This window comes from Drosophila ananassae, chromosome 3R, assembly GCF_017639315.1.
Source record: "Drosophila ananassae strain 14024-0371.13 chromosome 3R, ASM1763931v2, whole genome shotgun sequence".
Lineage (NCBI taxonomy): Eukaryota > Metazoa > Arthropoda > Insecta > Diptera > Drosophilidae > Drosophila > Drosophila ananassae.
This window is the reverse complement of record NC_057930.1, coordinates 20444751-20469613: the sequence shown is the minus strand read 5'-3', so window position 1 is coordinate 20469613 and position 24863 is coordinate 20444751. Positions and strand designations below refer to the sequence as shown.

At 44.6% G+C, this 24863-nt stretch overlaps 6 protein-coding genes across 10 annotated transcripts; 4 read left to right on the top strand and 2 right to left on the bottom strand.

The window, feature by feature from the left end:
* Positions 1-11: 11 nt before the first annotated feature.
* Positions 12-2648, top strand: LOC6498228 (UDP-glycosyltransferase UGT5). Its single transcript, XM_014906550.3, has 5 exons — positions 12-88; positions 650-916; positions 988-1361; positions 1415-2053; positions 2114-2648. The coding sequence occupies exons 2-5, from the start codon at positions 653-655 to the stop codon at positions 2385-2387; spliced, it is 1551 nt and encodes a 516-aa protein (XP_014762036.1). The 5' UTR covers positions 12-88; positions 650-652; the 3' UTR covers positions 2388-2648.
* A 68-nt stretch (positions 2649-2716) lies between these two features.
* LOC6497310 (sterol carrier protein 2) lies at positions 2717-4354 on the bottom strand. Its single transcript, XM_001962309.4, has 4 exons — positions 4231-4354; positions 3838-4161; positions 3589-3779; positions 2717-3429 (listed from the first exon to the last, which is right to left on the bottom strand). Exons 1-4 carry the CDS (start codon positions 4273-4275, stop codon positions 2766-2768), a joined length of 1224 nt encoding a protein of 407 aa, XP_001962345.1. The 5' UTR covers positions 4276-4354; the 3' UTR covers positions 2717-2765.
* A 697-nt stretch (positions 4355-5051) lies between these two features.
* Positions 5052-7582, top strand: LOC6498229 (sterol carrier protein 2). Its single transcript, XM_001962310.4, has 5 exons — positions 5052-5209; positions 5620-5943; positions 6002-6192; positions 6256-7139; positions 7199-7582. The coding sequence occupies exons 1-5, from the start codon at positions 5165-5167 to the stop codon at positions 7387-7389; spliced, it is 1635 nt and encodes a 544-aa protein (XP_001962346.1). The 5' UTR covers positions 5052-5164; the 3' UTR covers positions 7390-7582.
* Positions 7583-8109: 527 nt separating this feature from the next.
* LOC6498230 lies at positions 8110-13754 on the top strand. Its single transcript, XM_001962311.4, has 8 exons — positions 8110-8849; positions 8909-9234; positions 9405-10421; positions 10480-10620; positions 10690-10829; positions 10899-11038; positions 11100-11390; positions 11454-13754. The coding sequence occupies exons 1-8, from the start codon at positions 8390-8392 to the stop codon at positions 12968-12970; spliced, it is 4032 nt and encodes a 1343-aa protein (XP_001962347.3). The 5' UTR covers positions 8110-8389; the 3' UTR covers positions 12971-13754.
* Positions 13755-14024: 270 nt separating this feature from the next.
* Positions 14025-20469, bottom strand: LOC6497309 (epidermal growth factor receptor substrate 15-like 1). 3 transcript variants are annotated; one of them, XM_001962312.4, is made up of 13 exons: positions 20326-20469; positions 20058-20270; positions 19758-19994; positions 18941-19698; positions 18558-18879; positions 18412-18501; positions 18140-18202; positions 17812-18009; positions 17324-17755; positions 17065-17253; positions 16940-16999; positions 15019-15574; positions 14025-14956 (listed from the first exon to the last, which is right to left on the bottom strand). In XM_001962312.4, exons 2-13 carry the CDS (start codon positions 20121-20123, stop codon positions 14256-14258), a joined length of 3672 nt encoding a protein of 1223 aa, XP_001962348.1. In that variant the 5' UTR covers positions 20124-20270; positions 20326-20469; the 3' UTR covers positions 14025-14255. The 3 variants fall into 3 exon arrangements, with proteins under 3 accessions (XP_001962348.1, XP_014761634.1, XP_014761635.1); XM_014906148.3 differs by lacking the exon at positions 18140-18202; XM_014906149.2 differs by lacking the exons at positions 14025-14956; positions 15019-15574 and adding an exon at positions 16214-16546.
* A 1012-nt stretch (positions 20470-21481) lies between these two features.
* Positions 21482-24860, top strand: LOC6498231 (tubulin glycylase 3B). 3 transcript variants are annotated; one of them, XM_001962313.4, is made up of 5 exons: positions 21482-23249; positions 23301-24109; positions 24190-24335; positions 24392-24524; positions 24580-24860. In XM_001962313.4, exons 1-3 carry the CDS (start codon positions 21908-21910, stop codon positions 24316-24318), a joined length of 2280 nt encoding a protein of 759 aa, XP_001962349.1. In that variant the 5' UTR covers positions 21482-21907; the 3' UTR covers positions 24319-24335; positions 24392-24524; positions 24580-24860. The 3 variants fall into 3 exon arrangements, with proteins under 3 accessions (XP_001962349.1, XP_032307510.1, XP_032307509.1); XM_032451619.2 differs by having other exon boundaries at positions 24190-24524; positions 24586-24860; XM_032451618.2 differs by having other exon boundaries at positions 24190-24524.
* Positions 24861-24863: the final 3 nt, after the last annotated feature.

The window sequence follows — 24863 nt, the reverse complement described above, 5'->3', positions numbered from 1 at the left end:
GGCCCGCCTGGCCTTCGGTTGGCTCTCCTGTTCGAGCATTGACTTTCTGCTTTCTCCGGGCCTCAGTCGCTCGCCGACAATCGAACAAGTAAGTAAAAGTGAACAGCACAACAATCGAATTTTCGGATTGTAGCGTGTGTAGGCACTGGATAGAGTTTCAAGTACAATTTTAGAGGAAAGGCTATAGTTCAGAAGACCATAACTTATTAAGAAAATGAAGTGAAATGTGATGCAATTGCTTTGCCTTTAATTGTGCCAGTGTTTTTCTTCTGCGCTTCCCCATGCATTTTTTACATAATTTCCCCTGCATGTCTCCCATTCGCGACATGCGCGTTACATCCACCATGCACCCACTCAAGGTCGGACGAAAATACGGCAATGAACACGAATCCAACAAGTGTTTATTCTTAATTTTTATCCGCTGAAGCTCAGACAAAGGGTATTCTGCTTTTATCTAGGCTTTGGAGATACACAAGATTAAAAATATTTATAATAATTCAAAGTAAATGTGTTGAAAAAATCGTACTTCAAAACAGTTTACGAGAAGAGTTTTCACTTCCAAGAAAAGTTGAATACTACTTCAAAGCTTTTCATTGATAATTTCACGTTTTTTTTAAATTTCCTATTCTAATTGCTAGTTTTTTTATAGATTATGTGGTCGCTACTAGTTGCTCTAGTTTTGCTCACCCTCTCCCAGTCCGAGGTGGGAGTGGATGGCTCTCTGAAGGTGCTAGGCCTATTTCCCCATCCGGGAATTAGTCACTTCCATTTCTTTCATCCGATTATGGAGGGGCTAGCCGAGGCGGGACATGAGGTGAGCGTGGTTTCTCACTTTCCGAACAAAAATCCGGTGGCCCGCTACAAAGATTTTCCACTATCTGGAGTGGATAAACTTACGAACAGCGTGGATCTGAAGGTGAGCACAGATCTCTTTCTTTTATTACTTTTAAGATTCATTAATAAATAACTTTACCATTCCCCCCATAGTTCTTTGAGAAGCGACCATTTTACGGTCACTTCATCGAGTTCTTTTTGCTACACGAATGGGGCAAGCAGGCCTGCAACTCAACACTGCGCTCGGATGCACTGCATCAGGTGATGAAGCGGCGACCAGGATACTATGATGTTATCATTGTGGAGCAGTTCAACACGGACTGCATGATGGGTGTGGCCCACCAGTTGCAGGCGCCCGTGATTGCTCTCAGCAGCTGTGTAATGATGCCATGGCACTATGAAAGAATGGGAGCTCCTCTTATTCCATCCCATGTGCCAGCTCTTTTTATGGCCCAGTCGCAAAACATGGACTTCGGAGGACGTCTGGCCAATTGGTTTAGTACTCATGCATTGAATTGGATGTACAAGTGAGTGGGCAGGACCTACAAGCTAGACTTTTTCTAATCCAATACTCCTATAGATTACTATCGGTGCCCACAGCGGATGCCCTGGTACAATATAAATTCGGACACGATGTCCCCTCAGTGGGTGAGCTGGCGAAGAACACCTCCTTGTTTTTTGTGAATCAACACTATTCGCTGAGCGGCCCAAAGCCGCTGCCCCCAAACGTCATCGAGTTGGGCGGCATTCACATTCAGAAATCAAAACCTTTGCCGGCCGACTTGCAACGCATCTTAGACAGCGCCGAGGAGGGGGTGATCCTCATCAGCTGGGGCTCTATGATCCGCGCCAATTCCTTGTCTGATGCCAAACGAGATGGAATCGTTCGAGCGGTGGCACGTTTGAAGCAACAGGTGATCTGGAAGTGGGAGAACGAAACACTGCCCAATAAGCCGGCGAATATGCACATCATGAATTGGCTACCCCAGAGGGACATCCTCTGTCACCCGAACGTAAAGGTATTCATGTCCCACGGTGGACTTATGGGCTCCTCCGAGGCAGCTTATTGCGGAGTTCCGGTGGTAGCTACGCCCATGTACGGGGATCAGTTTGTAAACACTGCCGCTATGGTGCAACGAGGAATGGGAATTATCCTGCACTTCGAAGACATTGGAGAGAATACCGTTATGCGGTCCTTGAAAAGGGCATTGGAAAAGAAGTAAGTACTCCTAGAAATATAACTAATTATTCAATTTAATTATAACCCACAACTCTTTAGATACTATGAAGCCGCAAAGGCCGTTTCTCACGCCTACAACCACCGCCCGCAACAGGCTCTCCAGACTGCCCTTTGGTGGGTTGAGCATGTGGCCCACACTAATGGTGCTCCCCTCTTGAAGTCCAGTGCCGTCGAGATGTCACGATTCGTTTACTATTCCCTGGATGTGTATGCCTTCCTACTAGCTGTCATCGCCATCATTATTGGCAGTTGGGTGTGGCTCATCCGACGCATCTGTGGGTCGAAAGCTGCCAAAAAGACAAAGCAAGATTAGATGAAATCAACATGATCTGCCTATTTGTGGTGTATGTGATATTTTATATGATTGTGTAAGAGACATTAAGTGTATAGACGCCTCTCCTCCCAAGGATTAAAGCTCACTGTGGGCAAATAGTCTTTAAATTGGATCAACAAGTTGTTTCTTAAGATTCAAAACTTACTAATTGTTAGTATCCGTTAGAAAAATATAATTTCTTGACCTTTGTGCTAGACTAGTACTGCTAGTGTACTTTTTATAATAAACCACTACAACTGACTTGCGAATTTACGATTAATTATAGTATGACATTATCACCACCCATCATGGACAGTTAAATAACTAAATAACATTTCACACATTTAATAAAAATATTTACAAAAAATCTTTTTTTATTTACAATTTGGCTTTAGAGGCCCCAGGGAATCCTAAACGGTAGAGAGCTACCACCACGGCTCCACCCAAGCCCAGGTTGTGCTGCAAGGCCAACGTTGCGTTGGGAACCTGGCGCTTTTCTGCCAGACCGCGCACCTGCCAACACAGCTCGGCACACTGGGCTAGACCAGTGGCTCCGAGAGGATGTCCCTTCGAGATAAGACCTCCACTGGGGTTCACCACAAACTTTCCACCGTAGGTGTTGTCTCCGCGATCGATAAAAGCGCCGGCTTCGCCTTCTCCACACAAGCCAAGAGCCTCGTACGTAACAAGCTCATTCGCAGAGAAGCAATCGTGCAGCTCCACTACCTGCACATCCTGAGGCTTGTAGCCACTCTTGGCAAACAGGCGTTGGCTAGCCAGGCGGGTCATGTCGTAGCCTGCAATCTTCATCAGGCTCTTGTCCGCAAAAGTTGATTCCGGATCACTGGCCATCTCCATGCCCACGATCTCCACAGCTTGTTTCTCCAGCCCGTGGCGGCGGACGAAGGCCTCGGAGGCCAGGATGGCTGCTCCGGATCCATCAGAGGTGGGGCAGCACTGAAGCTTGGTCAGAACGCCTTCCACAACTTGAGGCGACTTCATAATCTGCTCCAGGGTGTACTCATCTCGGAATTGGGAGTACCTGAAACAAAAAAAAAAACAGCCATGTAATAACCACGCCTTTCAGAAAGAGCTACGTTGCCACTGGCGATCGGATTGCGTGGTGGGTTTCGCTTGATCTACTTATTCTCCCGGCGATAAGATAAGCCCTTGTGTGCGATGAACTTTCGACTAAACTTACGGATTATTGACGGAGTGCTTGTGGTTCTTCCATGCAATTTTTCCAAAGTGCTCGGGTTTGGTTCCGTATTTTTTCATGTGCTCCTTGCCAGCGTTACCAAAGATCTGAGCAGCCATTGGTCCAGCTCCGATCTCGGTCAGTTCGCTCATCTCGGAGATGTGACGCTCCATGGGGTTGGCACGGTCAAAGTACTTTGGAACAAAAGAGGCTAAAGGTCAAGAGATTATAGTTAGAAGAGAAGAAACTCACCTTTGAGGAGAGGGATCCTCGTTCCATTTTTTCGAAGCCCAATGCCAGGACGCAGTCCGAGTTTCCGCTCTCGATAATCTGCTTGGCCAGGTAGAGAGCACTCGATCCAGTGGAGCAGTTGTTGTTCACGTTGTAAACGGGGATACCGGTCATGCCCACTTCGTAAATAGCTCGCTGACCGCAGGTGGAGTCTCCGTAGACATAGCCAGCCACAGCCTGCTGCACTTCCTCGAACTTGATGCCCGCATCACTCAAAGCTTTGGTGATGGCTTCCTTGGCAAAGTCCGGGTAGCAAACGTCAGCTCTGCGGCCGGGCTTCTCGAACTGCAAAGGGATAAGGGAGAGTTAGTCAAAGACAAGAATCCGAGCAAAGGTCAATATCTAAAGGCGAACCTTGGTCATGCCCACACCGATAACGTATACTCTGGTCTTTGTCATTTTTTGGCTGGTGCTTCTTCAATACAACAGCTGTGTCGGACCTCTCAAAACAACTGAAATGGATCCACCGGCCAAGAGTTTTAAGTACTATACGATATGATAACGACAGTGCTGAATCTTTGGCTGTTTACAGGCAGCCTTTTTCTCACTTTCTTTTTCAGGTGTGGTCCACCACCCTTCCCAATTCCGATAGGAACAACATGGAAACCAATTCACGGGATGGGCGTATCCATTAAGGATTCGGCTCCTGTAGGATGGACACATTTGGCGATTGGAGTCCTTTTTGGGGCACATCTCCAGGCGTTAACAATTTAACAATTTAAAACAATTTAAATCCGAGAAAGCTCAAACAGATAGGTCTCGGTGCAAAGTAGAATATTAATTGGATATTATAAACCCAAACTTTACATTTTACATTTTAACTTTTATAAAAATTTGGCCCCCGGTTTTGGTTCTGTTTAAATTTTAATGTGCTGTTACTGTCTTAAGCTATCTGTTAAGTTGAAACCAGTTAGAAGAACTTGTTCGCTGGCTAGTTCCGGTTTCGATAAATATTCCCATTTATATAAATAAATATTGTTCGTCTTCGCCAAGTTATGTTTCTACTTTTTATATGAAATGTGTGTTTATTTTTATTTGATCTGCTGTTCTAAACATTTATCCATATTCATTTCGATCGAATTTTGGTCCCATTTTAAAATATTTGAATTAGGGATGGGCGCCCTCCTTTTGGAATAACCGTAAAATCTTCCCAACACTGGTTGGGAAATTATTTTCAAACAGCAGCAACCCTATTTTGCGTCTGTTTTAATTTTCCTGTTTGTCTGAGCACTAGGTGCAATTTCAAAGTGATTGTCGTACTCACTAAGTTTACCAATTAAGCAGCAAAATGACCAAGAACCGGGTTTATGTTGTCGGTGTGGGCATGACCAAGGTGGGTAACGCAGCACCGAAAAAAGGTGCTGCCCAACACAAAGAAAGAAAATAGGGTCGTGCCAAATCTGTTGTAAAAACAAGTTTTGCAAGCCGAAGTCAATTAAACTTCAAGAAGTTGCGCCATTAAACCATTATCGCCTCGGACTTTGGCCTATGATGCACTTCGCCCCCTAATCCAATGTTTTCGAGCAAGTGGCTCCACATCCATCCAACTCGGTCGGCTTATCAGCGGAGCTACTTTGGCCCTCGAAGTGGGGAGATTATAATTTTATTTTTAATATGCACACTTATTTATTGCCAGCTTAGGCTAATAAAAACTACATTTACATTCATCTATTTACCTTTGGCCTTTCATTAAAATGCGAACTGTTAACGCTATAATTATTATTCAAAACTTGTATTCTTTAGTTCGAGAAGCCCGGCCGCAGAGCTGACGTTTGCTACCCGGACTTTGCCAAGGAAGCCATCACCAAAGCTTTGAGTGATGCGGGAATCAAGTTCGAGGAAGTGCAGCAGGCTGTGGCTGGCTATGTCTACGGAGACTCCACCTGCGGTCAGCGAGCTATTTACGAAGTGGGCATGACCGGTATCCCCGTTTACAACGTGAACAACAACTGCTCCACTGGATCGAGTGCTCTCTACCTGGCCAAGCAGATTATCGAGAGCGGAAACTCGGACTGCGTCCTGGCATTGGGCTTCGAAAAAATGGAACGAGGATCCCTCTCCTCAAAGGTGAGTTTCTTCTCTTCTAACTATAATCTCTTGACCTTTAGCCTCTTTTGTTCAAAAGTACTTTGACCGTGCCAACCCCATGGAGCGTCACATCTCCGAGATGAGCGAACTGACTGAGATCGGAGCTGGACCAATGGCTGCCCAGATCTTTGGCAACGCTGGCAAGGAGCACATGAAAAAATACGGAACCAAACCAGAGCACTTTGGAAAGATTGCATGGAAGAACCACAAGCACTCCGTCAACAATCCGTAAGTATTTCCTCGAACTAGGTATAATCACCTCTATTTACTATTTGGCCTTCCAAAATTTAGCTACTCGCAATTCCGGGATGAGTATACCCTGGAGCAGATTATGAAGTCACCCCAAGTGGTAGAAGGCGTTCTGACTAAGCTTCAGTGCTGTCCCACCTCTGATGGATCCGGAGCAGCCATCCTGGCCTCCGAGGCATTCGTCCGCCGCCACGGGCTGGAGAAACAAGCTGTGGAGATCGTGGGCATGGAGATGGCCAGTGACCCGGAATCAACTTTTGCCGACAAGAGTCTGATGAAAATTGCAGGCTACGATATGACCCGCCTGGCTAGCCAACGCCTGTTTGCCAAGAGTGGCTACAAGCCTCAGGATGTACAGGTGGTGGAGCTGCACGATTGCTTCTCCGCGAATGAGCTTGTTACCTACGAGGCTCTTGGCTTGTGCGGAGAGGGTCAGGCCGGCGCTTTTATTGATCGAGGAGACAACACCTACGGTGGAAAGTTTGTGGTGAACCCCAGTGGAGGTCTCATCTCGAAGGGACATCCCCTGGGAGCCACTGGTCTAGCTCAGTGTGCCGAGCTCTGTTGGCAGCTACGAGGTTTGGCTGAGAAGCGTCAGGTCCCCAACGCCCAGTTGGCGCTGCAACACAACCTTGGCTTGGGCGGAGCTGTCGTAGTGGCGTTGTATCGTCTGGGTTTCCCCGCTGCTAACAATGTGGTGCGTAATCTGACGGCTGCCGGCAAGGCTGCCACCAGTGAGGAGGGCTTTAAGGTAGCACCGCTCTTGAAGCTATTGGAGCAGGCAATGCAGGAGGACAAGGAAAATCTTATTGAGAAGGTGCGTGCCATTTACGGCTTTAAGGTGAACAACGGCCCCAATGGTCAGACCGGATATTGGGTAATTGATGCAAAGCAAGGCAAGGGAAAGATCATCTTTAATGGAACCCGTAAGCTCTTTCAAATAAGGTTTCGCCATGTTTAAAGTCTAATGTTTTTCAATTATTAGAAAAATGTGATGTTACCTTCATCATTAGCGATGATGATGTCTTCGAACTGCTCACTGGCAAGCTGCCGCCCCAAAAGGCCTTCTTCCAGGGAAAGATCAAGATCCAAGGCAACATGGGCTTTGCTATGAAACTAATGGATCTTCAACGATCAGCTCAGGGAAGGATTGAAGAGCTGCGTTCGAAGCTGTAGAGCGTTCTGTGACTCCGCACCTTTAGTCATATTTTTGTGGCCTTGGACTGGTTAAATACCGATTTTATGCAGCATTCTCTTTACTAGATTTGTATTAATGACGGAAGGTGGAGAAAATATTTTGTTTTTGAATTATTTCACTATTATATTACCACATTTTATTGATTAAAATGTAAAATTATTGATAAATTAATACTAAGTTGTTTGCACTTTCCTTAAACAGGCTCCTTAACTAATCCTTAAATTAAAAATAGCTTTGTCGAGATTCATTTTGCATTGATTTCAAAAACTTCCCTTAATGAAAAAATCAACAATTTGTGTTCATTTTGTAAAATTATCAAAGGTTGAACCATATTTCCCAGTGAAGGAGCCAATAGAGCTTTTTTCCGAGTATGTTTTTAAGAAATTTATAAAAATACCTTACTATTTTATGAAAACGAATTTACATCCCCAATAATCTATTTTGATAAGAGAGGCGCGAATTCCTTAATCGGAACTAGTCAACAAAGTGGTTCTTCAACTGGTTCCAAATTGATAGACCGACTAAGACAAATGATTTATTTCCCCTTTCAGAAATTTCACAATGAGCGATAAAAAGATACTTTTTTTTATAATTTCATCCACGTCTTTGACGCTAACTAACTTTATTTTGACGGACTTTAAATTTTCAATTGTTTGATTTTGGAAAAACGGTCAATCTGTCGATAATGATTTTGTTCAAAAAATTATAAATTTATCGATGGTTGTGTTAGGGATGAAACTTTGTGGTCAAGACATCTGGCAACACCGTAAGTATTATTTGCTAGAACAAAAAAGCGCAAATTGCGAATTTTCGGTAGCGCAATAAGAGAATCTAAGGAACTCCAGATGACTAACCGCGTATTACGGTCATCGGGAAGGCAACCAAATTGCTAGGCGGAGCATTTGACGAACGGTGTGCAAAAAGTCACGTAGGCTGATCGATAATCAAGCAGACGCACCAACACCCACACACATACACATGGAAATCCAACGAGGAGAAAGAGAAAATAATGTAGAATTGGCTGCCGGCGGGGCGTATTCGGGCAAGGAGTCGCAGGAAAATTCTACCAAGGAAGTAGGAGTAGACGGGGCAATGGCTGTGGAACTAAGGACGCCCGATAAAGATGCCGAATCAAAGGGTAATGAGGCGTCGGTGGTGGGGGAAGACAACAACGCAGATGCCCGCGGAAATGCCACTGCAGCACTAGAAACAACAACTACAGTCACAGAGGCCCCCAAGCCCAACAACAGTTCACACACACAGAACCAGCAACTGCAGTCAAGCAATGGGAATGCACCTAAAACAACAACAATGGAAATCGGAGGGACTGCAATTGCAAAAAAAACAAAAGATGACATTGTAGAAGAGGAAAAAATAACAGCAGCAGCGGCAGTAGCAGTAGAAGCGGAATCAAAAACAAGCATGGGCGAAAAGACAGGTAAAGTAAATAGAATTTTGAATAAAACAAATCCGATGCCAACCAATGTATTTTCACAGAGGAACGCAATCACAAGAAAAAGAAAAAAGATAAGGAGCGCGAGAGAGATGAAGATAAGAACGGCAGTCGTCACAGCAGCAACTTTGGCAGCGTTGGGAGCAGCAGCAAGGATTGGGATCGGGAGCGGGAGCGGGAGCGTGAAAGAGATCGGGACAGAGACCGGGACCGTGACCGCGATAGGAACCGCGAAAGTAGCTTCAAGACCTCTAAGGAAGGCGACTACAAATCCAGTTCCTCCCGCAAAAAGGACAAGTATCATCGCAGCGATAGGGATCGGGAAAAGGAGAGAGAGCGGGAGCGGGAGCGACAACGAGATCGAGAAAAGGTAAGATATCCCATGGAGTTTATGCTTACCTAATGGTTTCATTCATAAACAAAAAAGGCTTCGAGAGGGGCTTACTTTTTTTAAGAAAGCAACCAAAACTATAAACAAAAACCTTTCATAAATATACACAAATCCTACATGAAGTATGCTACCATGTTCTCTGTTTGCAGGTGTCCTCCTCGTCTTTCAGTTCATCGTCGCACTCGCACCGTCGTCGAAGCTCTGAAAGCAGCCGAGGCAGTCAGAACAGCTGCCCAAAAACCAAGGAACCCAAGCTGGATCCGGCTCCGCCACAAACCGGGAAGGAAGCACTGGAGCAGAATATCAAAATTGAAGAGGGGAATGGTCTCCAAACACAACCCGGAGAAACAGAAGCAGATAAATCAATATCACTTACCAAATACATAAAAACTGAAGCAGAAATCAAAAAGGAACCCGGACCTTCAGAGCCATCGGCATCTTTGGAAAACGGCGAGGCAAAGGGGAAAACTCGTGAAGAGGTGACTAGGCAGCTGAACTTTGGGGACAAGAACTCAAGCTCGAAGCTGATGCCCTCGCCAGCACCAAAAACCTGTTCGGGATCCAACTCCACGGCGAACAATTATTCCTCCAGTAACCGAAAATCCTACACATCGTCGTCCTTCACCAACCATCACAAGAGTTCCTCATCCTCTTCATCGTCCTCCTCGTCGCGCCACTCGTCATCATCATCGCGCGACTGTTCCAGATGCTACAAGCGCTCGAAGATCCGGCGATCATCTGTAGGCGTGCAATGCATTCAGCCCGCACCCATCCCCGGACCCTGGCAAATGATTCAGAGCTTGCCGCCGAAGCCCAATAGGCCGCCACCGGCTGGCCTTGAAAACCTCAAGTACGGCAGCTACTTTCAGGTGGAGCAGTATCCGAATGGAGGCGCTTCCATCGTGCATATGTACCAGCACGAGATAGACGCCTTGACGCCGGAAGAGATGGACGAGCTGGTGGATGAGTTTTTCGAGGTTTGCTTTGCAGAAGACGAGCAGGGCTACGCCCACCACGTGATGGGCATCGTGCACGACGCCGCCCGATGTCTGCCCGATCTTCTCGAGCATATGGCTGAAAATTACTCCACGCTGACTGTGAAGGCAGGTGTCCTGGGGCGCAACTCGGACATTGAGACATGCACAATGGCGCAGTATAACGAGCAAGTAAGGAAAAAGAGTGTCCTTATGGTTACATTATAATAATCCTTTAATTTCCTTTTAGGTTGTTCGGAATTACTGCCAAGGCACGTTTCGATATGGACCATTGCATCAAATCAGCTTGGTAGGCAAGGTCCACGAGGAAGTAGGCGGCTATTTCCCTGATCTTTTGGGGCGCATCGAAATGAATCCCTTTTTACGAAAGGTATAATAGATAAATCGCAAATATTATTTGCTTTTAATTAATATTCTTTCCATTTTTTGTGTTTTTTAGACAATGCCTTGGGCTTGCAAGTCAATACTTCAAACAGATCCGCGGCAATCCAACGATGGACCCATTTTATGGATTCGAGCTGGCGAGCAGTTGGTGCCAACCGCCGAGCTTAACAGCAAAACTCCGCTTAAGAGGCAAAGGTAAAGGTTTCTACATGAAAATTAATTTAAAATAGGAATACAATTTTATATTTCTTAAACTCTAATTAGAACCCGCATCAATGAGCTACGGAATCTCCAATACCTTCCCCGTTTATCAGAAGCACGAGAAACTATGATCGAGGACCGCACCAAGGCGCATGCAGATCACGTGGGTCATGGACACGAGCGCATCACTACCGCTGCAGTTGGTGAGCTTACGGGGCTTCCACTAAGCTTAATACAAATTATTAATCCTGCTTTGTCTTACAGGCATCCTTAAGGCCGTCCACTGCGGACAGAGTTACTCACAAAATCGCATCACAAAAGACGTGGTCGCATTCGCCGCTCAGGACTTCAATACCATGGTTGAGATGCTGCAGCTGGACCTGCACGAACCTCCGATCTCGCAGTGCGTCCAGTGGATTGAGGACGCCAAGCTCAACCAACTTCGCCGCGAAGGCGTCCGCTATGCCCGCATTCAGCTCTGCGATAATGACATTTACTTTCTTCCTCGTAACATTATCCACCAGTTCCGAACCGTGACGGCAGTGACAAGTATAGGTAAGTGATTTAAATTAGATTAATTAGATTTTTGCTTAGAGACTTAAATTAACTTCTTTGCAGCCTGGCACTTGCGCCTTCGACAGTATTATCCCGACCAGGAGGTCATCAACGAAAAGAATAACCCAGTACTGGCAGAGACACCGCACTATAAAGAGAAGCAAACAATCCTCCCCAATCCAGTGGGACATGACGAATGTGGCAAGAAAACTCCATCGAAACGAGCTCACGACGGCAAGGTCAAGAAGATGTTGATTGATCTCGATGGCAAGGAACGGCGTTCCAGCGAAAGCAGCATGGATGAGCAGCCCTCTAGGGGCAGTATTTCGCCGGGGCAGTCTAATAATCAGAGCCAGGAGAGCAACAGTAGCGAAGGTGGTGCTAGCATACCCAAGAAAAAGAACAGCAAGGATGACTCCAAGATAGATATGCGCAAGATGGTGTTGGAGCACAAGTACAAGCTGACCAAGGCAGCTGTGCAGGAAAATCATCAAAAAGAGAAGCCCAAAAAGAGTAAGGACAAGTCAAGGGAGAAGGATAAAGAAAAGGAGAAGGAAAAGGAAAAGGAGAAGTCAAAGTCAAAGGATAAAGATAAGGAGAAGGAAAAGGAAAAGATCAAGGAAAGAGAACAATATAAGGATAAGCAGACGGACAAAAAGAGCGATAGCACGCCTAAGAAGCACTTACCTTCAGCCAAGTCCTGCTCACTCAGTTCGCCTTCGCCTGCAAAAATCTCCCGGCTAACGAACGATGTACCTGCTATTGCCTCAGCCTCAGCCGCAGCACCTGCTCCTCCTGCTCCAATAAGTGTTGCTGCCCTACCTATTATGCCGGGATTGCCGCCGCCACTTGTGCCTCAGACCCCTTTTATCGATCGCCTGAACCAAAAACAACCCGAGATCAAGATCGAAGTGAAGATCGTATCAGATAGCAAAAGTGATATTAATACCTCGAGTCTAGCTTTAACCGAAGCACCTTTGCCGCCACCAGATCCCGTCGAGGATGTGGCTAACGAATTGGTTGTGGAGAGCACACCGCCTCCGCAGTTGGTGGTGGATCACGAGGAGGAAGTATGCGAGGTGTACGAAGAGGAGATTGTAGAAATGGACGTGGAACTTCCCAGCAAGTCCATATCAGATACGAGTTCTGCACCTCTGCCTCTTCCCCAACAGCCGCCTCAACCTCTGGTGGTAGCTCCACCGCCTCCGTTGCCCACTCCTCAAATTGTAAAGGTGGTTCTCCCCGCTTCTTTGAAACCAATGAGCCGATTGTCCATTGTGCCACCTTTACCCCCATTGCCGCCGTCAATGGTCGTTGCACCGCCACCGCCACCTCCGCCCCCACCACTACCACCGTCAGCCGCTAGGAGCAGCAGCGTTACTGTCACCTCTGTAGCCACCACAGCAGTATCTCCGCTAAAACCCACCTACAAAACCTTCAGTCTGCCATCTCACAAGATCATTATCGCAGGGACCACAGGAAATCGAGTAACAGTTTCGAAAACTTCAAATAGCACTCCTGTCGATTTGCTGGGATCCATCATGGCAAGCATGGATAAGCCAGCAGCCAGCAATTCCTAGTCCTCGTCCGCATTCGCGCCCACATCGTCGACGTCCTCCTCCTACGTTAGCTCTAACAATAGCTACTGATAGTTGCGACTACACTGGAGGAGTAGCAGAAGTAGAGGCTCCAATTTGGACTATGTACACTTAAAATTTAGAACCGCCCCGTAGACCCCGTCAAACGGACTCCAAAGGGCGACAATAACTTTTTTTTTTTTAAAGACCCTTTGCTCGTTAAGAGATTTCAAAATGCTTATAGAAAGAACGATCTATACGCTTTTTGTTGAAATTTGGTTAACGGCAATAACTATTCTCCTATTTCTTTTAAATGTAGTCTTGACTAAGCGATATTTGTTTTAGCAGCCCAAACATCTTACTTAATTGTATATAGCCAATATGCTTATATATAGACAACTCGTACAGAAACACAACCTATATTTGATAACGAACGTAGATCATTAAGCCTAAAATGATAGAAACCTGAGTGAAGTATAGATTTTTTTTATTTATTCACATAACAAAAATACAACAAGGACACCCTATTTAACTCCTGTAATGTATTTTTTTAATCGAACGCACTTACCCTTGTAATTATAAAGCTTGAATTGAAAATTTAAGTTCATGGTTTGGCGAAGGTCCCAGTTTTAATTCTTTTTTAATAACTTTTATTTAACTACAAAAATATTGATTATTAAAAAATATATATATATTATAAACATCATATATAAACTGTATTTATTAAGCAGCTATTCGTTCAAGAAACAATAAAGATTCGTATCATACAACATTTTAATTAGTAAAAGGCTGTTTTTTTATTAAGGGTGAAAGATAATGTTTAAAACTTAAGTATAGTTGCTGGTTTATTGTGTCCAGATTTGGCACTAGGGAGATGAGGGCCAGTAGGGCTTCAGTAATCTAGTGCAGGATGGGCGGTTCTCAAAGAAGTCCTCTTGGAGAAATTCGTCAAAATTCAACTCACTTCAAGCGGGAACTGCTCCCTGAGGAGGAAGTAGGCAAGCAAAGTTCAGAGATTTACAAAATCCTAAAAAGCCAAAAGAAAAACAAATTGTACTCTTGTTTTATTCAAATATTTATTTGGTTTTGGAACAGGTTAAATCATACTTTCTTAGGGTTTACGAGTATGTGATTACGAATTTGTAGATACTTATGAGTAAGGTTTTAATACCAGTTGGAATTGTCTGTGCGGACCCGTAGAGGGGATCCTTAAGACCGCAAAAGAATAAATGTAAATCGCCTTTAATTATACACTTTATAACGGTAACATAAACACTTAGATTAAGATTTAGTTCTCCAGCATGCTTCTCTTGAGCGCCTGCGCGAGATCTGCGTCGAAGCTCTCCGGTTTGGAGTAGTCTGCCGCAAATTTCTCCTTAGCTGAGCCATTCGAGTTGATCTCTTTAACTTTATTTTGCTTCTCGTTCATGCTGCTCCCCAGCGACGTGTTGGCGAAATCACTAGAGAAATTATGCTCTCCGAATTCTTCAAACTTGGCGAAGTCCTGATTGCCCAATTGGATGGAGTGGCTCGTCGCCAAGCTATCTTTAAACCAATTGTCATTGCTGTCATCGAAGTCCTTGGCTTTCTGGTCGTCAGGCTTTTTAACATTCGCATTCGTCACCGTTGTGGAGCTCAAGTTCTCCCCGAAATTTGCATTAAATGCATCGAAGAATGAATCATTTGGTCCTGTGTTTTTAATGGTTGTGGTCGATGGTTTAGTGCTTGCTCCATTTTCTGTGCCGGCCAAAGCTTCAAAGTCATCAAAATCGGCGAACTTGTCCACCGCCGATTGTGATGTCTTGTGGATTGGATTTGATTCGGATTTAGAGGAAGTCGAGCTCGGCCGGGGCAGTGGACTAGAGTTCAAGTTGAACGCGTCAAATTGATTAAGCTGATCATTGATGAGTGAGGTGGCCGCCTGAAGTTTACTCGGGTTGTTATTTTTTTGGTTACTATCATAGGTCTTAGACCCGGCAACAAGGTCATCTGCAATATAAAAGAATCTTTAAAATACAAACACTTCAAATACTCAAAGACTCTTTACTCACCGTCTGAACTAAAATCCTCGGCAAAGTTTTTTTTCTGACCCAGTCCGATGTCTTTCTGGGACTCCCCTTCTTCATCATCGTCGGCAAAAGGATCCTTGATGCTGAACGGATCCTCGTAGCGATAGTCCTTAAAGGGATCGTCCTTGAAGTCGGTCGGCCCAGTAATATTGCTGGGTGGTGGTTCATTCTGCGTTTCAAACGCTCCAAAGGCTGCCGAAAAGTCATCTACCATGAATGTTTCCTTCTGGATCGGTGTAGTGGAATGTGAAAAATGCTTGGAAACAATGCTGCTAGTGACTTCTTTGCTATTCGACGAGACTTCCTTTGCATCCGATGTCAATGTTGAAGATGATCCGAATACAGAGGTTGGTGCTGCTGACATGGCTGAAGATAGGGATGCTATCGAAAGTTGAGATTGCCCTGTGGATTTGTCCGGCGCGGGACTTGATCCGCTACGCACTTGGCTGCGCGTCTGTTTCTGGCCGGGATCATCGAACAGCGAGAAGTTGTCGAGCAGCGGTAGCGGCGGTTGATGAGACGGTGGCGCTGTTTGGAGCTGTGTGGGGAGCGTCATACGGTGGGAGAATAGAATTAAAATAAAACTCAATCAAATTAAGAAAACTGATAATCGGAATCAATAAATAACAATCGAAACAACAAAGGGAGTAACTTAAAAACAGATAATATTTAACAAATGCGTTTAAATAAGGATTGCAAGAGTCAGAATAGACTCTAAAATATAAAGAATTGTTCGAGTTCCCGTATTTCTTCAGGACAACGACTCAAAATGTTCGGTTTACGTAGAGTGTATGTATGATATCTGTTGTTATTTTCATATTTTTTATTTTTCATATTATAGTTAATTATATTATTTGTTAAATCGGTTAAGTTAATCCTGGACTTTCCTTAAAGTTTTTTCTGTAAATTTATTTAATAATTCACAACAAATACATTGATTTTAGAATTGAAACGAATAATGTCTTCTCAAATGTCTGGTGGAGGAAACTGAATTGGAGTTCCATAATTCGATATCCCTCCCTATGGAGCAATTATTTTTCACTGAATCCCTGATCGTCAACTCGATATTGATATTCTTGTAAAAAATAAAGACTACTAACATCCTGATATATATTTTAGCGCACTTTTCTGTTCAAATTCCGAAAAAACCATCCAAATTAAAGATGCTAACCGAAAGTAGTTAATAATAATGGTAAATTCATTTATTGCACATATATTTTTACTACATTCATAACACGAAATTCAATTTTGTTGACTAACTTTTAATAGAATTGATAAGTGAATTGGGTTTTTATAGGCATGAACGATAATAGCGCAGCCTATATACGACGATTCATTTAAGGTGACTGAGAATTTATGTTATTTCTGACATTAAGCTTCATATAGTTGGTTTATCCAAATTATTTATTCGTTATAGTTATTATGCTGCTATACGTCGTCGTTCAGTTATCGAGTATGTGTTAGTACTGGTTATATCATATGTATGAGAATGGGTATCTTAAGACGTTCACTGGAAATAGATTAAAGTCCAGAGATGAAAGAACAAGATAGTTAGTTTCGAGCACCAGATGGGGGAAAAGCAACGACAATACAGACTTTCCACTACAAGAGACCAAACCAAAAAGTAATCAACAAAACTCACAAACTATAAACTAAAATAAAAATCTACAAATCAAAAAATGGTGATTTATTTCTAGAAAAACTTTTAAAACGTTAGTGATAAGAAGTAAATAATAAACAAATTATATACGCTGCCATATTAAGTTAATAAGTAAATATTAAACAAAATATACATGCTGCCAAATTGGTTAGCTATACACAAGGAGCAAACGGGTGCGGGTGCGGGGTGCATGCATTACCACCGGTCCCACCGTACAGTGAATTGGTGTTGCTGGGTACCAACCTTATTGTCGAACTCTTCAAAGTCGGCGAATCCTCCGCTGCCTCCAAAACCGGTTGCGGGCTGTCAGACATGATAGTTAGTTACATTTTCATTCAGAATGTCATCTCTTGAAGTTAAATATGTACCTGTGCTGCTCGTGGTGGGGCTGGTCTTGGGGGAGGCAGCTTTGACTTCTTTGGCGGCAATGCTGGACTAGGAGACTCCGGCCGGGGTGGCGGACCCGATTTTGCCGTGTTGGGACTGAGGACCTGACCCTGCCCGGTGGGTGCATGTAGAGCGGCAAACGGATCGCTACCGAAATCGTCTTTTCCAACCTAACAATAAATAGTTTACATCGAATTAAAAATAGACCTCCTCCACGATTGAGAAAATAAATAAACAGACTTCTGGTGTTACAGCGTTCTTGGCGGCAAACGCGTCCGAGCCGAAGGGATCTTGCTTCTGGGGTTGCCCCAATCCAGCACTCTGGCCAAAGGCATCAAATCCTGTCTCGAATCCTGAGCTCGCACTGAAGCTGTCATCGAAGCCAGTGGAGATAGCCGGTTTGCTGGCATTCTGGCCAGAGAAGGGATCGTTGAAAAAGCCGTTGTTGGCCTGGTTGGCCACTCCACTACTGTTCTCGTCGAAGGGGTCATCTTTGGGCATTTCCACTTCCTTCGCCATTACCTTGCGAGCCTCGTCAAAGTCTGGTTCGATTTTCAGTTGGTATTCGGAAACAAGATCAGCGTTCTTGTTGTCCATAGCGGCTCGGCAAATAAGCAAAGCATCAGTCATCTGGCGCTGAGTCTCCATCAGCAGAGTGACCATCGAACGGACCTGAAAATGTGGGAGAATAAGACTCGAACTAACATATCTGAGTGGCTGAAGTCTACCGAGCTAATCTGTAATTGGGTGTTTTGCAGGTGCTTTGTCAACTTTGACAGCTCACGGTTGTTCGAGTCGTACTCTTTTTGCAGAGATGTTTCTTCATCCTTTAGCTTCTGAAGTTCAGATCTCTTAGCATTTAGTTCGCCTTCTTGCTCGTTAATGGTCTCTTCCTGCTTTTGGCATTGATCGCGAATTTTATTCACCTGCAAAATAATAATTTTTTATGTAAATAAATCGATAAACTTTGGTGGTTTTCAAACATTTAGATACACAAGTACTTTTAAAACTCAACAAAGCGCACACAAACGAAAAATTTGGAGAACTGAAACGAACCTGTTCATTAATGCACGTTATCTCAAGACATACACTGGCCAGCACGGCCGTGTTGCGTGTAACCTTAAGTTATTGTAAGTGTAAGTGCATTCACCAGTTATGTATAGCCAATTTTTAGCCAATTGTTATCAGAAGTTTGTTGATCATATGTTAAAAGAAAAGGGAAACCAAATTCGAACTTTAAAAAATAAAATTAAACAGATAACCCAGGGCAGCAAACAATAAAAAATAAACGAAAGCACCCAGAGGATTTGTAGGCAACAGATAACTACTTGAGCTTGTAGGTCGTCCAGCCGCTTCTGAGCTTCCCCGCGCTGGTTCTCCAGCTGCTTTAGCGTGGCCGCCAAGGTGTCCAGTTCGCTCTGGAATATACAATTTTATTAACATTTTGTGTTATATTTGAAATAAAAAGACATACCTGCAGACTGCGTACTTCTCCGTTTTTAATACGCACGTCCGCTTCTTTTTGAGCAATTTCCGTCTCGAGGGCTCGCCGTTCTCGGGCCAACTCTTCGATCTCGTTGGATATCATCTCCAGCTCTGGATTAGAGTAAGTCGGCTTCACCTCCTGATGCTGCAAATCCACGCCAGAGACAATCGATCGCATCGATGGCGGCACCATATTGGCAGTGAGTACATGGGGCGGATCTACGCCGCGCTGCTTGCGTTCGACGAACCACATTGCCAGAGCAAACTGTTCTACGGTCAGCTTTCCGGACTGATTGGTGTCGCAGAGGGCCCTGATTTCAAAAAGAGAAAATCATTGCAATAAAGTGTTTCAAAATTCAATATTTATCTTACCAGATATCCGCCAGGCTGCGTTGAGGAATACCCGACTTAATAAATATATCCTTAACTTCCAGGCCGGACACTAAACCATCCTTGTCAAGGTCCGATTGTTGAAAGATTTCCTCGAACCTTTTGAGCTCAGCGGGAGTTACCACCCAATCAGCGTTGGCCCTTACCGAGGGCGGTGCCCCAATAGGTACTAGAGGATCCGTTTGGATAAGTGGCATGGAGCTAACGGCTCCCACCGGCGGAATGCGTGTCATAGGTGGCACAGCCACTGGCATAGGAGGAATTGCCGCCGGCGGCGCAATGTCTTTCGGAAAGTTGGCCACAAAGCCACCATCCCCGAATCCCTCGCCACTGGCAGCACGCGGCAGAGAAGCAGGAAGGGGAGGCTTAGGCGGATGACCCGCAGCAGCACCTGGCTTTCGAAGCTCTGGTGGAAGAACACTGGGAATGGTACGCTTCTGCAGTGTTTGGTAAACAAGGTGCATGGCCACGATAAACTCGTGTTTGTCCAGGTTACCGTCCTTGTCCTGATCGGCCAGGTCCCAGATGGCGCCAAGGATATTCATCGGTAGTTTGGAGTCCATTAGTACACCCTTAACTTTGTTGCCGGGCAACATGCCATTGTTCGGGTTGAGGGACTCAAAAAGCTGTTCATATTTTAAGCGATCGATAACCTCGATGGTCCAGTCTCTGTCCGTCACTCCGCCGCTGGGCGGTGGAACAGTTTGAATGCGCGATGGCATCGTCTTTGGAATTTCACCCTGGACGAGAAAGTTATGTTTAATTCCACTACAAGTACTGCAAATTGCAGTGTACTCACCACTTTCGGTGGGTTGGCAGTATCCACATAGATGTTGTTCATGTTGGCCACTTGACCCGCCTGCGATAGCGACACTAACTTAAGAGCCACAAAGAATCCTGGCTTATCCAGGAAGCCCTTGCCGTTCGGGTCTGAGAGATCCCATATGCGGCTCAGTACCACGTCGCTGAGACCGGATTTCTTCAAGAACTTGGCAGCTGTCATAGCTTCAATAGCACCGGTAGCCTTCGGATCAATCTGAAAAAGTTACAAATTATGGGTGGAGTGTTTATCTCTTGAAGGGGAATCTCTATGTCATACCTGTTTGTAGTAGGCCTCGTAGACAGCGATGTGCTTGCTGCACACTTTCCCAAAGTCCAGATTCATAGTTGCGGCCTTCCAATAGACTCCTCCTTAAATCAACTTTGAGAACCAACAACGACTGATAGCAAGCTGTTGTATAAAAAAATCGATTTTTCCTCTAATGTGGGCAGTTTCCTCAGCCCTGGAACATATTCCTCAGGCGGCTATGTCCTAAGAGAAAGAATCTTGAAAAAAGCGTCGACGGAAATTGAATTATAATGCCTACAATACATTCGTACGCGTATCAAAAAGAGGAAAATTGATAGGAGCGAGGCGTTGCTTCCGTTTTTGTTTTGCCTTGATGTTCTGGCCCGTTTATTTTCTTGCTGAGAAATTTTCAAACCAAATGTGACCAGGTGATAAAATAAACTAACTGGCTTAGTATTTTACATACATAAAAAAATACTATGAGCGAAAAAGCTTTTTACATTTTACATTTTTTTTTAAATTATTTATTTAAATTTTTATAAAATATTCTAGGGGATCCCCTTCAAAATGTTGAAAACTGCATGGAGGCACAATATGGCCCCCTGCGATGGCTATATCTTTGCCAATAATCATCCGATTCTTGAGCGGAATACCTTAAATGATTTTTATACTGAGTCTCTTTAAATCTACATAAAAAATCTAAGAACGAATTATTTTTCAGATTTTTCATCAAATTTTCTGGGGGATACCCTTCAAAATGTTGAAAACTGCATGGAGGCACAATATGGCCCCCTGCGATGGCTATATCTTTGCCAATAATCATCCGATTCTTGAGAGGAATACCTTAAATGATTTGTATACCGATTTTCTTTAAATCTGCATCAAAATCTAAGAACGAATTATTTTTCAGATTTTTCATCAAATTTTTTAGGGGATCCCCTTCAAAATGTTGAAAACTGCATGAAGGCACAATATGGCCCCCTGCGATGGCTATATCTTTGCCAATAATCATCCGATTCTTGAGCGGAATACCTTAAATGATTTGTATACCGATTCTCTTTAAATCTGCATCAAAATCTAAGAACGAAGTATTTTTCAGATTTTTTATCAAATTTTCTGGTGGATGGAGCATGGATGGAGGAACAATGACCCCCTGTCAATATCTTTGCTGAAACTAACTCTTGGATCCTCAGACCTATCTTCGAAAGTTACCCTTCTTTTGTTTTTTGTATCATTCACTTAATTGTTAATGATGTAAAAATCATTGAAGAACTTTTTTTCGATTTAGTGTAAAGAATTATGTACTACAAACATTGTTATGTTACAAAATGAATTTCGTGGCTTATTTTTTTTTCTCCAAAATTTACAAGATTTCATTAAAGTCGCCATTGTAATTTTAAATTTCTGAAAGTGTTTGATATATTTTTCTCGCATTACTTATTTCTGTTTGATGTTTCAGCAAGCTCTGAGTTTATTTTCAACAGTTAATTCTAGTTAATTTCACACTCGTTTCGTCAAGGTTTTCTCTTTTTTGGTCTTAAATTTTATTGTCTATACAAAGAAATGTTTTATAAATCTATAAAGATTTTTCGTTAGTACATGCAATACTGTTAGAAACTGTTTGGCTTCTGCTTCAAAATTTCACGTTAATTGGAAGAGCAATCGGCAGTTTTGGCGAGTAGCCGAGCCACCCACCCAACACCCACCGGACACAGAAGGGAGGGAGGCCGCTGAGGAAGGTCACCATTGCGCGAACGCAACGGACCACGGCCGCACCTACTCCCAAGCCTAAGCTAACGTACATAGAAACGGAAAAAGGAAAGACCGAAGGAAACTCTATCGACCTTGGAGGCGGAGAAGGAGGAGCAGTAGCCAGCAGTATGACACAGAGCGCGCCGGGCGGATTTTCCGGACCTGGAAACCGCAACCGGTACTATAATCCTGTCTCCAAGATCCAATCACTTATTCACAATCTTGATGCTGAACTAGTGCAGCTCTGCAAGCAGTGCTCCGTGCCAAAGCCCTTGACCACCAATAATGGAAGTGGGACCAGCTATGCCCATAACTACGCCCACGGCACAGGACCTTTGGGCTCTGGGACAATAACCAGCTCCAACATTCCTATGCATGGCGGTTTCAGCAGCGGTCAGTATCGACCGGAAAGCATCGGCAACCTGCTGGCCCGGGCCCGTTCGTCCAGCTTGACGGCCCGGCCTCCGACGACCAGCTCGCCGATGGCGCCGGATGCCCACAAGCGTCAGATGCGCAACGTTTACCGGACACGGGTGATCGACGCTTACCGAAATCGACGAATCTTCACCGTATACGGGAACTATCACACGGTGAGGCGGGCATTGATGCGGCGCGGTTGGCTGGAGAAACTGCCAGCGGCTCGGCACGCCAAGTTGCAGAACATGTCGGAAGATGCGCTGCTGGAGCATGCCCGGCGAGGCAACGACTACGAGGCGGTGGTTATCTCCAAGATGATCAATCATTTCCCGGCCTTTTTCATCTGGCAGGGTAAGGGTCAGCGCGACCTTTGCGCTGAGGTGCGTCCTTTCAGGAATCGTGTGCGCCGCAGCCAGTTCTTAGACTTCTCGACCAAGGTGGGCTTAGTTGGATGTGCCGAACAAGAGCGATGGTACCGTGAGGACGGTGTCTGCGGGATGAGTTATCCGCGATTCTACCGTCTTGGCGGAAACAATCTCGAGGAGCGCATGGCCTTCATCGAGGATTACCAGCAGACCCAGGCACGCTCCTTGCTACTGTACGTGAAGGAACATCACCCGTCGGAAATGATCAGCGACACGGGAACTATATCTAGCACTACCATTGATTTTGCCCTGGCCAAGGTGAAAAAGATGGTACGCCAGGCGGAGCATTACTCCCTGGACGATGCTCGCATCAAACCGCCCACTCCCGCCGAAATTGTCGAGAATCAGACGTTCATGGTCCAGTCCACCGATGTGCTCAAATCCAACGCCAAGTTCAAGATCAGCGAGAAGGTGATGGCCGAGTACGCTCGACTTGCGGGTATCTACCTCGACCAGATTGAATCGCTACGCCCGGACTACCGCTGGGATGGCAGCCGCAACCTTTGGATCTTAAAGCCTGGCTACCAGTCGCGAGGTATTGGTATTGTGATCCGCAGCTCCCTGGACGATATCCTGCAGTGGACATCAAACAATCAGAATAAGAAGTACATTGTCCAGAAGTACATAGGTGGGTAGTTTCATATAATATTATAGCCACCATACCAGTCCCATCTTCTAGAGCGACCCCTCCTCGTTTACCGCACCAAATTCGACATCCGGCAGTACATGCTGCTGACAATTACGGAAACGAAGGTGAGCATCTGGATGTACCGCGATTGCTACCTGCGCTTCAGCTCCCAGGAGTTCACCATGGACGATCTGCGGGAGTCGATCCATTTGACCAACAACTCGGTTCAGAAGCGTTACAAGAACAAGCAAAACCGCGATACACGGCTTCCAAAGCACAACATGTGGTCCCTGGACCAGTTCAAGAGCCATCTCCACCATGTGGGTGCCCCGGACGGCACGTGGACAAAGATCTACAACGGATTCAAGCAAAACCTGGTGGCGGTGGTGATGGCCAGTATTGACGAGACGGAGTTGGTGCAGAACGCATTCGAACTGTATGGGTGCGATTTTATGGTGGACGAGCATTACAACCCCATTCTGATTGAGATTAACTCAACTCCGGATCTGTCACCCTCGACGGAGATCACAGCCAGGATCTGTCCCATGGCTCTGAAGGACTGTATTCGGGTGGTAGTGGATCTGCCCAAGAACTCTTCTGCTGGCACCGGACTCTTTGAACGGGTCTTTGAGGTCAACTACAGCATAAACAAGGGGTCGGACGGAAAGCCGCTGGAGCTTAACGGCACACAAATGACCCTGTTCGAAAATCTGCCAAAGATGAGGAACAGCCCGCGGACACGGCTTCTGCGCAAAATATTAAACAACGTAAAGACCTCCAACAGCAGGAAACTGGATAAAGCCAAGGAACCGCAGATAAAACCCATTAAGGGCATACCCATCAAGTCCGCCAGGAAAAAGGTACGGCGCCTGTTTCTTAATCTGTTTGATTTTCTAAAATCATATCTAATCTCGCATTAAATAAAAAATATATTTTACAGAAAGTTGATTCGAAGGCGAGTTCAAGTGCGCCCTCAGTACAACCTTCCTCTCATAACGTGTCACCCAAAACTATCCTAAATCCAACAACTCGCGAAAATCTTGCACTACAATATACCGCACCAAAATAAAAATTTGAAGGCATATGGTAAATATATTTAAGATGGGACCTTACATTAATTATATTCCTCGAAACTGTATTAGTGAACACTTTTAAAATTCCACTAAGTAATAACCATAATCACACCCCCAAGTATGAACAAAATATTTTCAAGAAATAAAAGCTTTATCCGAATCGTGAATTCTGTTTAAAAACTGCCATGACGACCTATAACAAGTAAGAAATATATATTATAACTGAAATAAGTAATTACTAAATAAATTATTTGTAGAATAAGCGATTTAATGATGCGTTATTTTTGGCTACTAAGTCTTCAAGAATGCATCTTTAAAAGGGCAGCAGAAACCAAGAATATGCATATAAAGCTTTCTTTAAATTTATTGAACAAAAAATATTTATATTTTGGGGTTATAATGTTAGAACAATCCGAGAGACTTCATATTCTGCCCACACATGACCACATGCTGCTTTCGGATATTGGGACACCCTCCATCTCACGATGTTATACCACAAAATATAAATGTAGCAATAAAATTCGATATTATTTTTTTATGT

What these genes read in the sequence shown, in the direction of transcription:
- LOC6498228 (XM_014906550.3), top strand. Translation starts at nt 653, where the DNA reads ATGTGGTCGCTACTAGTTGCTCTAGTTTTGCTCACCCTCTCCCAGTCC. An exon ending in CGAACAGCGTGGATCTGAAG is followed by an intron (nt 917 to 987) that starts GTGAGCACAGAT and finishes TTCCCCCCATAG; the next exon opens with TTCTTTGAGAAGCGACCATT. An exon ending in GCATTGAATTGGATGTACAA is followed by an intron (nt 1,362 to 1,414) that starts GTGAGTGGGCAG and finishes ATACTCCTATAG; the next exon opens with ATTACTATCGGTGCCCACAG.
- LOC6497310 (XM_001962309.4), bottom strand. Translation starts at nt 4,275, where the DNA reads ATGACAAAGACCAGAGTATACGTTATCGGTGTGGGCATGACCAAG. An exon ending in TCGGTGTGGGCATGACCAAG is followed by an intron (nt 4,162 to 4,230) that starts GTTCGCCTTTAG and finishes ATCCCTTTGCAG; the next exon opens with TTCGAGAAGCCCGGCCGCAG. An exon ending in AAGCACTCCGTCAATAATCC is followed by an intron (nt 3,430 to 3,588) that starts GTAAGTTTAGTC and finishes TTTTTGTTTCAG; the next exon opens with GTACTCCCAATTCCGAGATG.
- LOC6498229 (XM_001962310.4), top strand. Translation starts at nt 5,165, where the DNA reads ATGACCAAGAACCGGGTTTATGTTGTCGGTGTGGGCATGACCAAG. An exon ending in TCGGTGTGGGCATGACCAAG is followed by an intron (nt 5,210 to 5,619) that starts GTGGGTAACGCA and finishes TGTATTCTTTAG; the next exon opens with TTCGAGAAGCCCGGCCGCAG. An exon ending in GAGGATCCCTCTCCTCAAAG is followed by an intron (nt 5,944 to 6,001) that starts GTGAGTTTCTTC and finishes TTTGTTCAAAAG; the next exon opens with TACTTTGACCGTGCCAACCC.
- LOC6498230 (XM_001962311.4), top strand. Translation starts at nt 8,390, where the DNA reads ATGGAAATCCAACGAGGAGAAAGAGAAAATAATGTAGAATTGGCTGCC. An exon ending in TGAATCCCTTTTTACGAAAG is followed by an intron (nt 10,621 to 10,689) that starts GTATAATAGATA and finishes TGTGTTTTTTAG; the next exon opens with ACAATGCCTTGGGCTTGCAA. An exon ending in ACTCCGCTTAAGAGGCAAAG is followed by an intron (nt 10,830 to 10,898) that starts GTAAAGGTTTCT and finishes AACTCTAATTAG; the next exon opens with AACCCGCATCAATGAGCTAC.
- LOC6497309 (XM_001962312.4), bottom strand. Translation starts at nt 20,123, where the DNA reads ATGAATCTGGACTTTGGGAAAGTGTGCAGCAAGCACATCGCTGTCTAC. An exon ending in AGAACGCTGTAACACCAGAA is followed by an intron (nt 17,254 to 17,323) that starts GTCTGTTTATTT and finishes ATTTATTGTTAG; the next exon opens with GTTGGAAAAGACGATTTCGG. An exon ending in CGAGGATTTTAGTTCAGACG is followed by an intron (nt 14,957 to 15,018) that starts GTGAGTAAAGAG and finishes TTTATATTGCAG; the next exon opens with ATGACCTTGTTGCCGGGTCT.
- LOC6498231 (XM_001962313.4), top strand. Translation starts at nt 21,908, where the DNA reads ATGACACAGAGCGCGCCGGGCGGATTTTCCGGACCTGGAAACCGCAAC. An exon ending in CATTGTCCAGAAGTACATAG is followed by an intron (nt 23,250 to 23,300) that starts GTGGGTAGTTTC and finishes CCCATCTTCTAG; the next exon opens with AGCGACCCCTCCTCGTTTAC. An exon ending in TCAAGTCCGCCAGGAAAAAG is followed by an intron (nt 24,110 to 24,189) that starts GTACGGCGCCTG and finishes TATATTTTACAG; the next exon opens with AAAGTTGATTCGAAGGCGAG.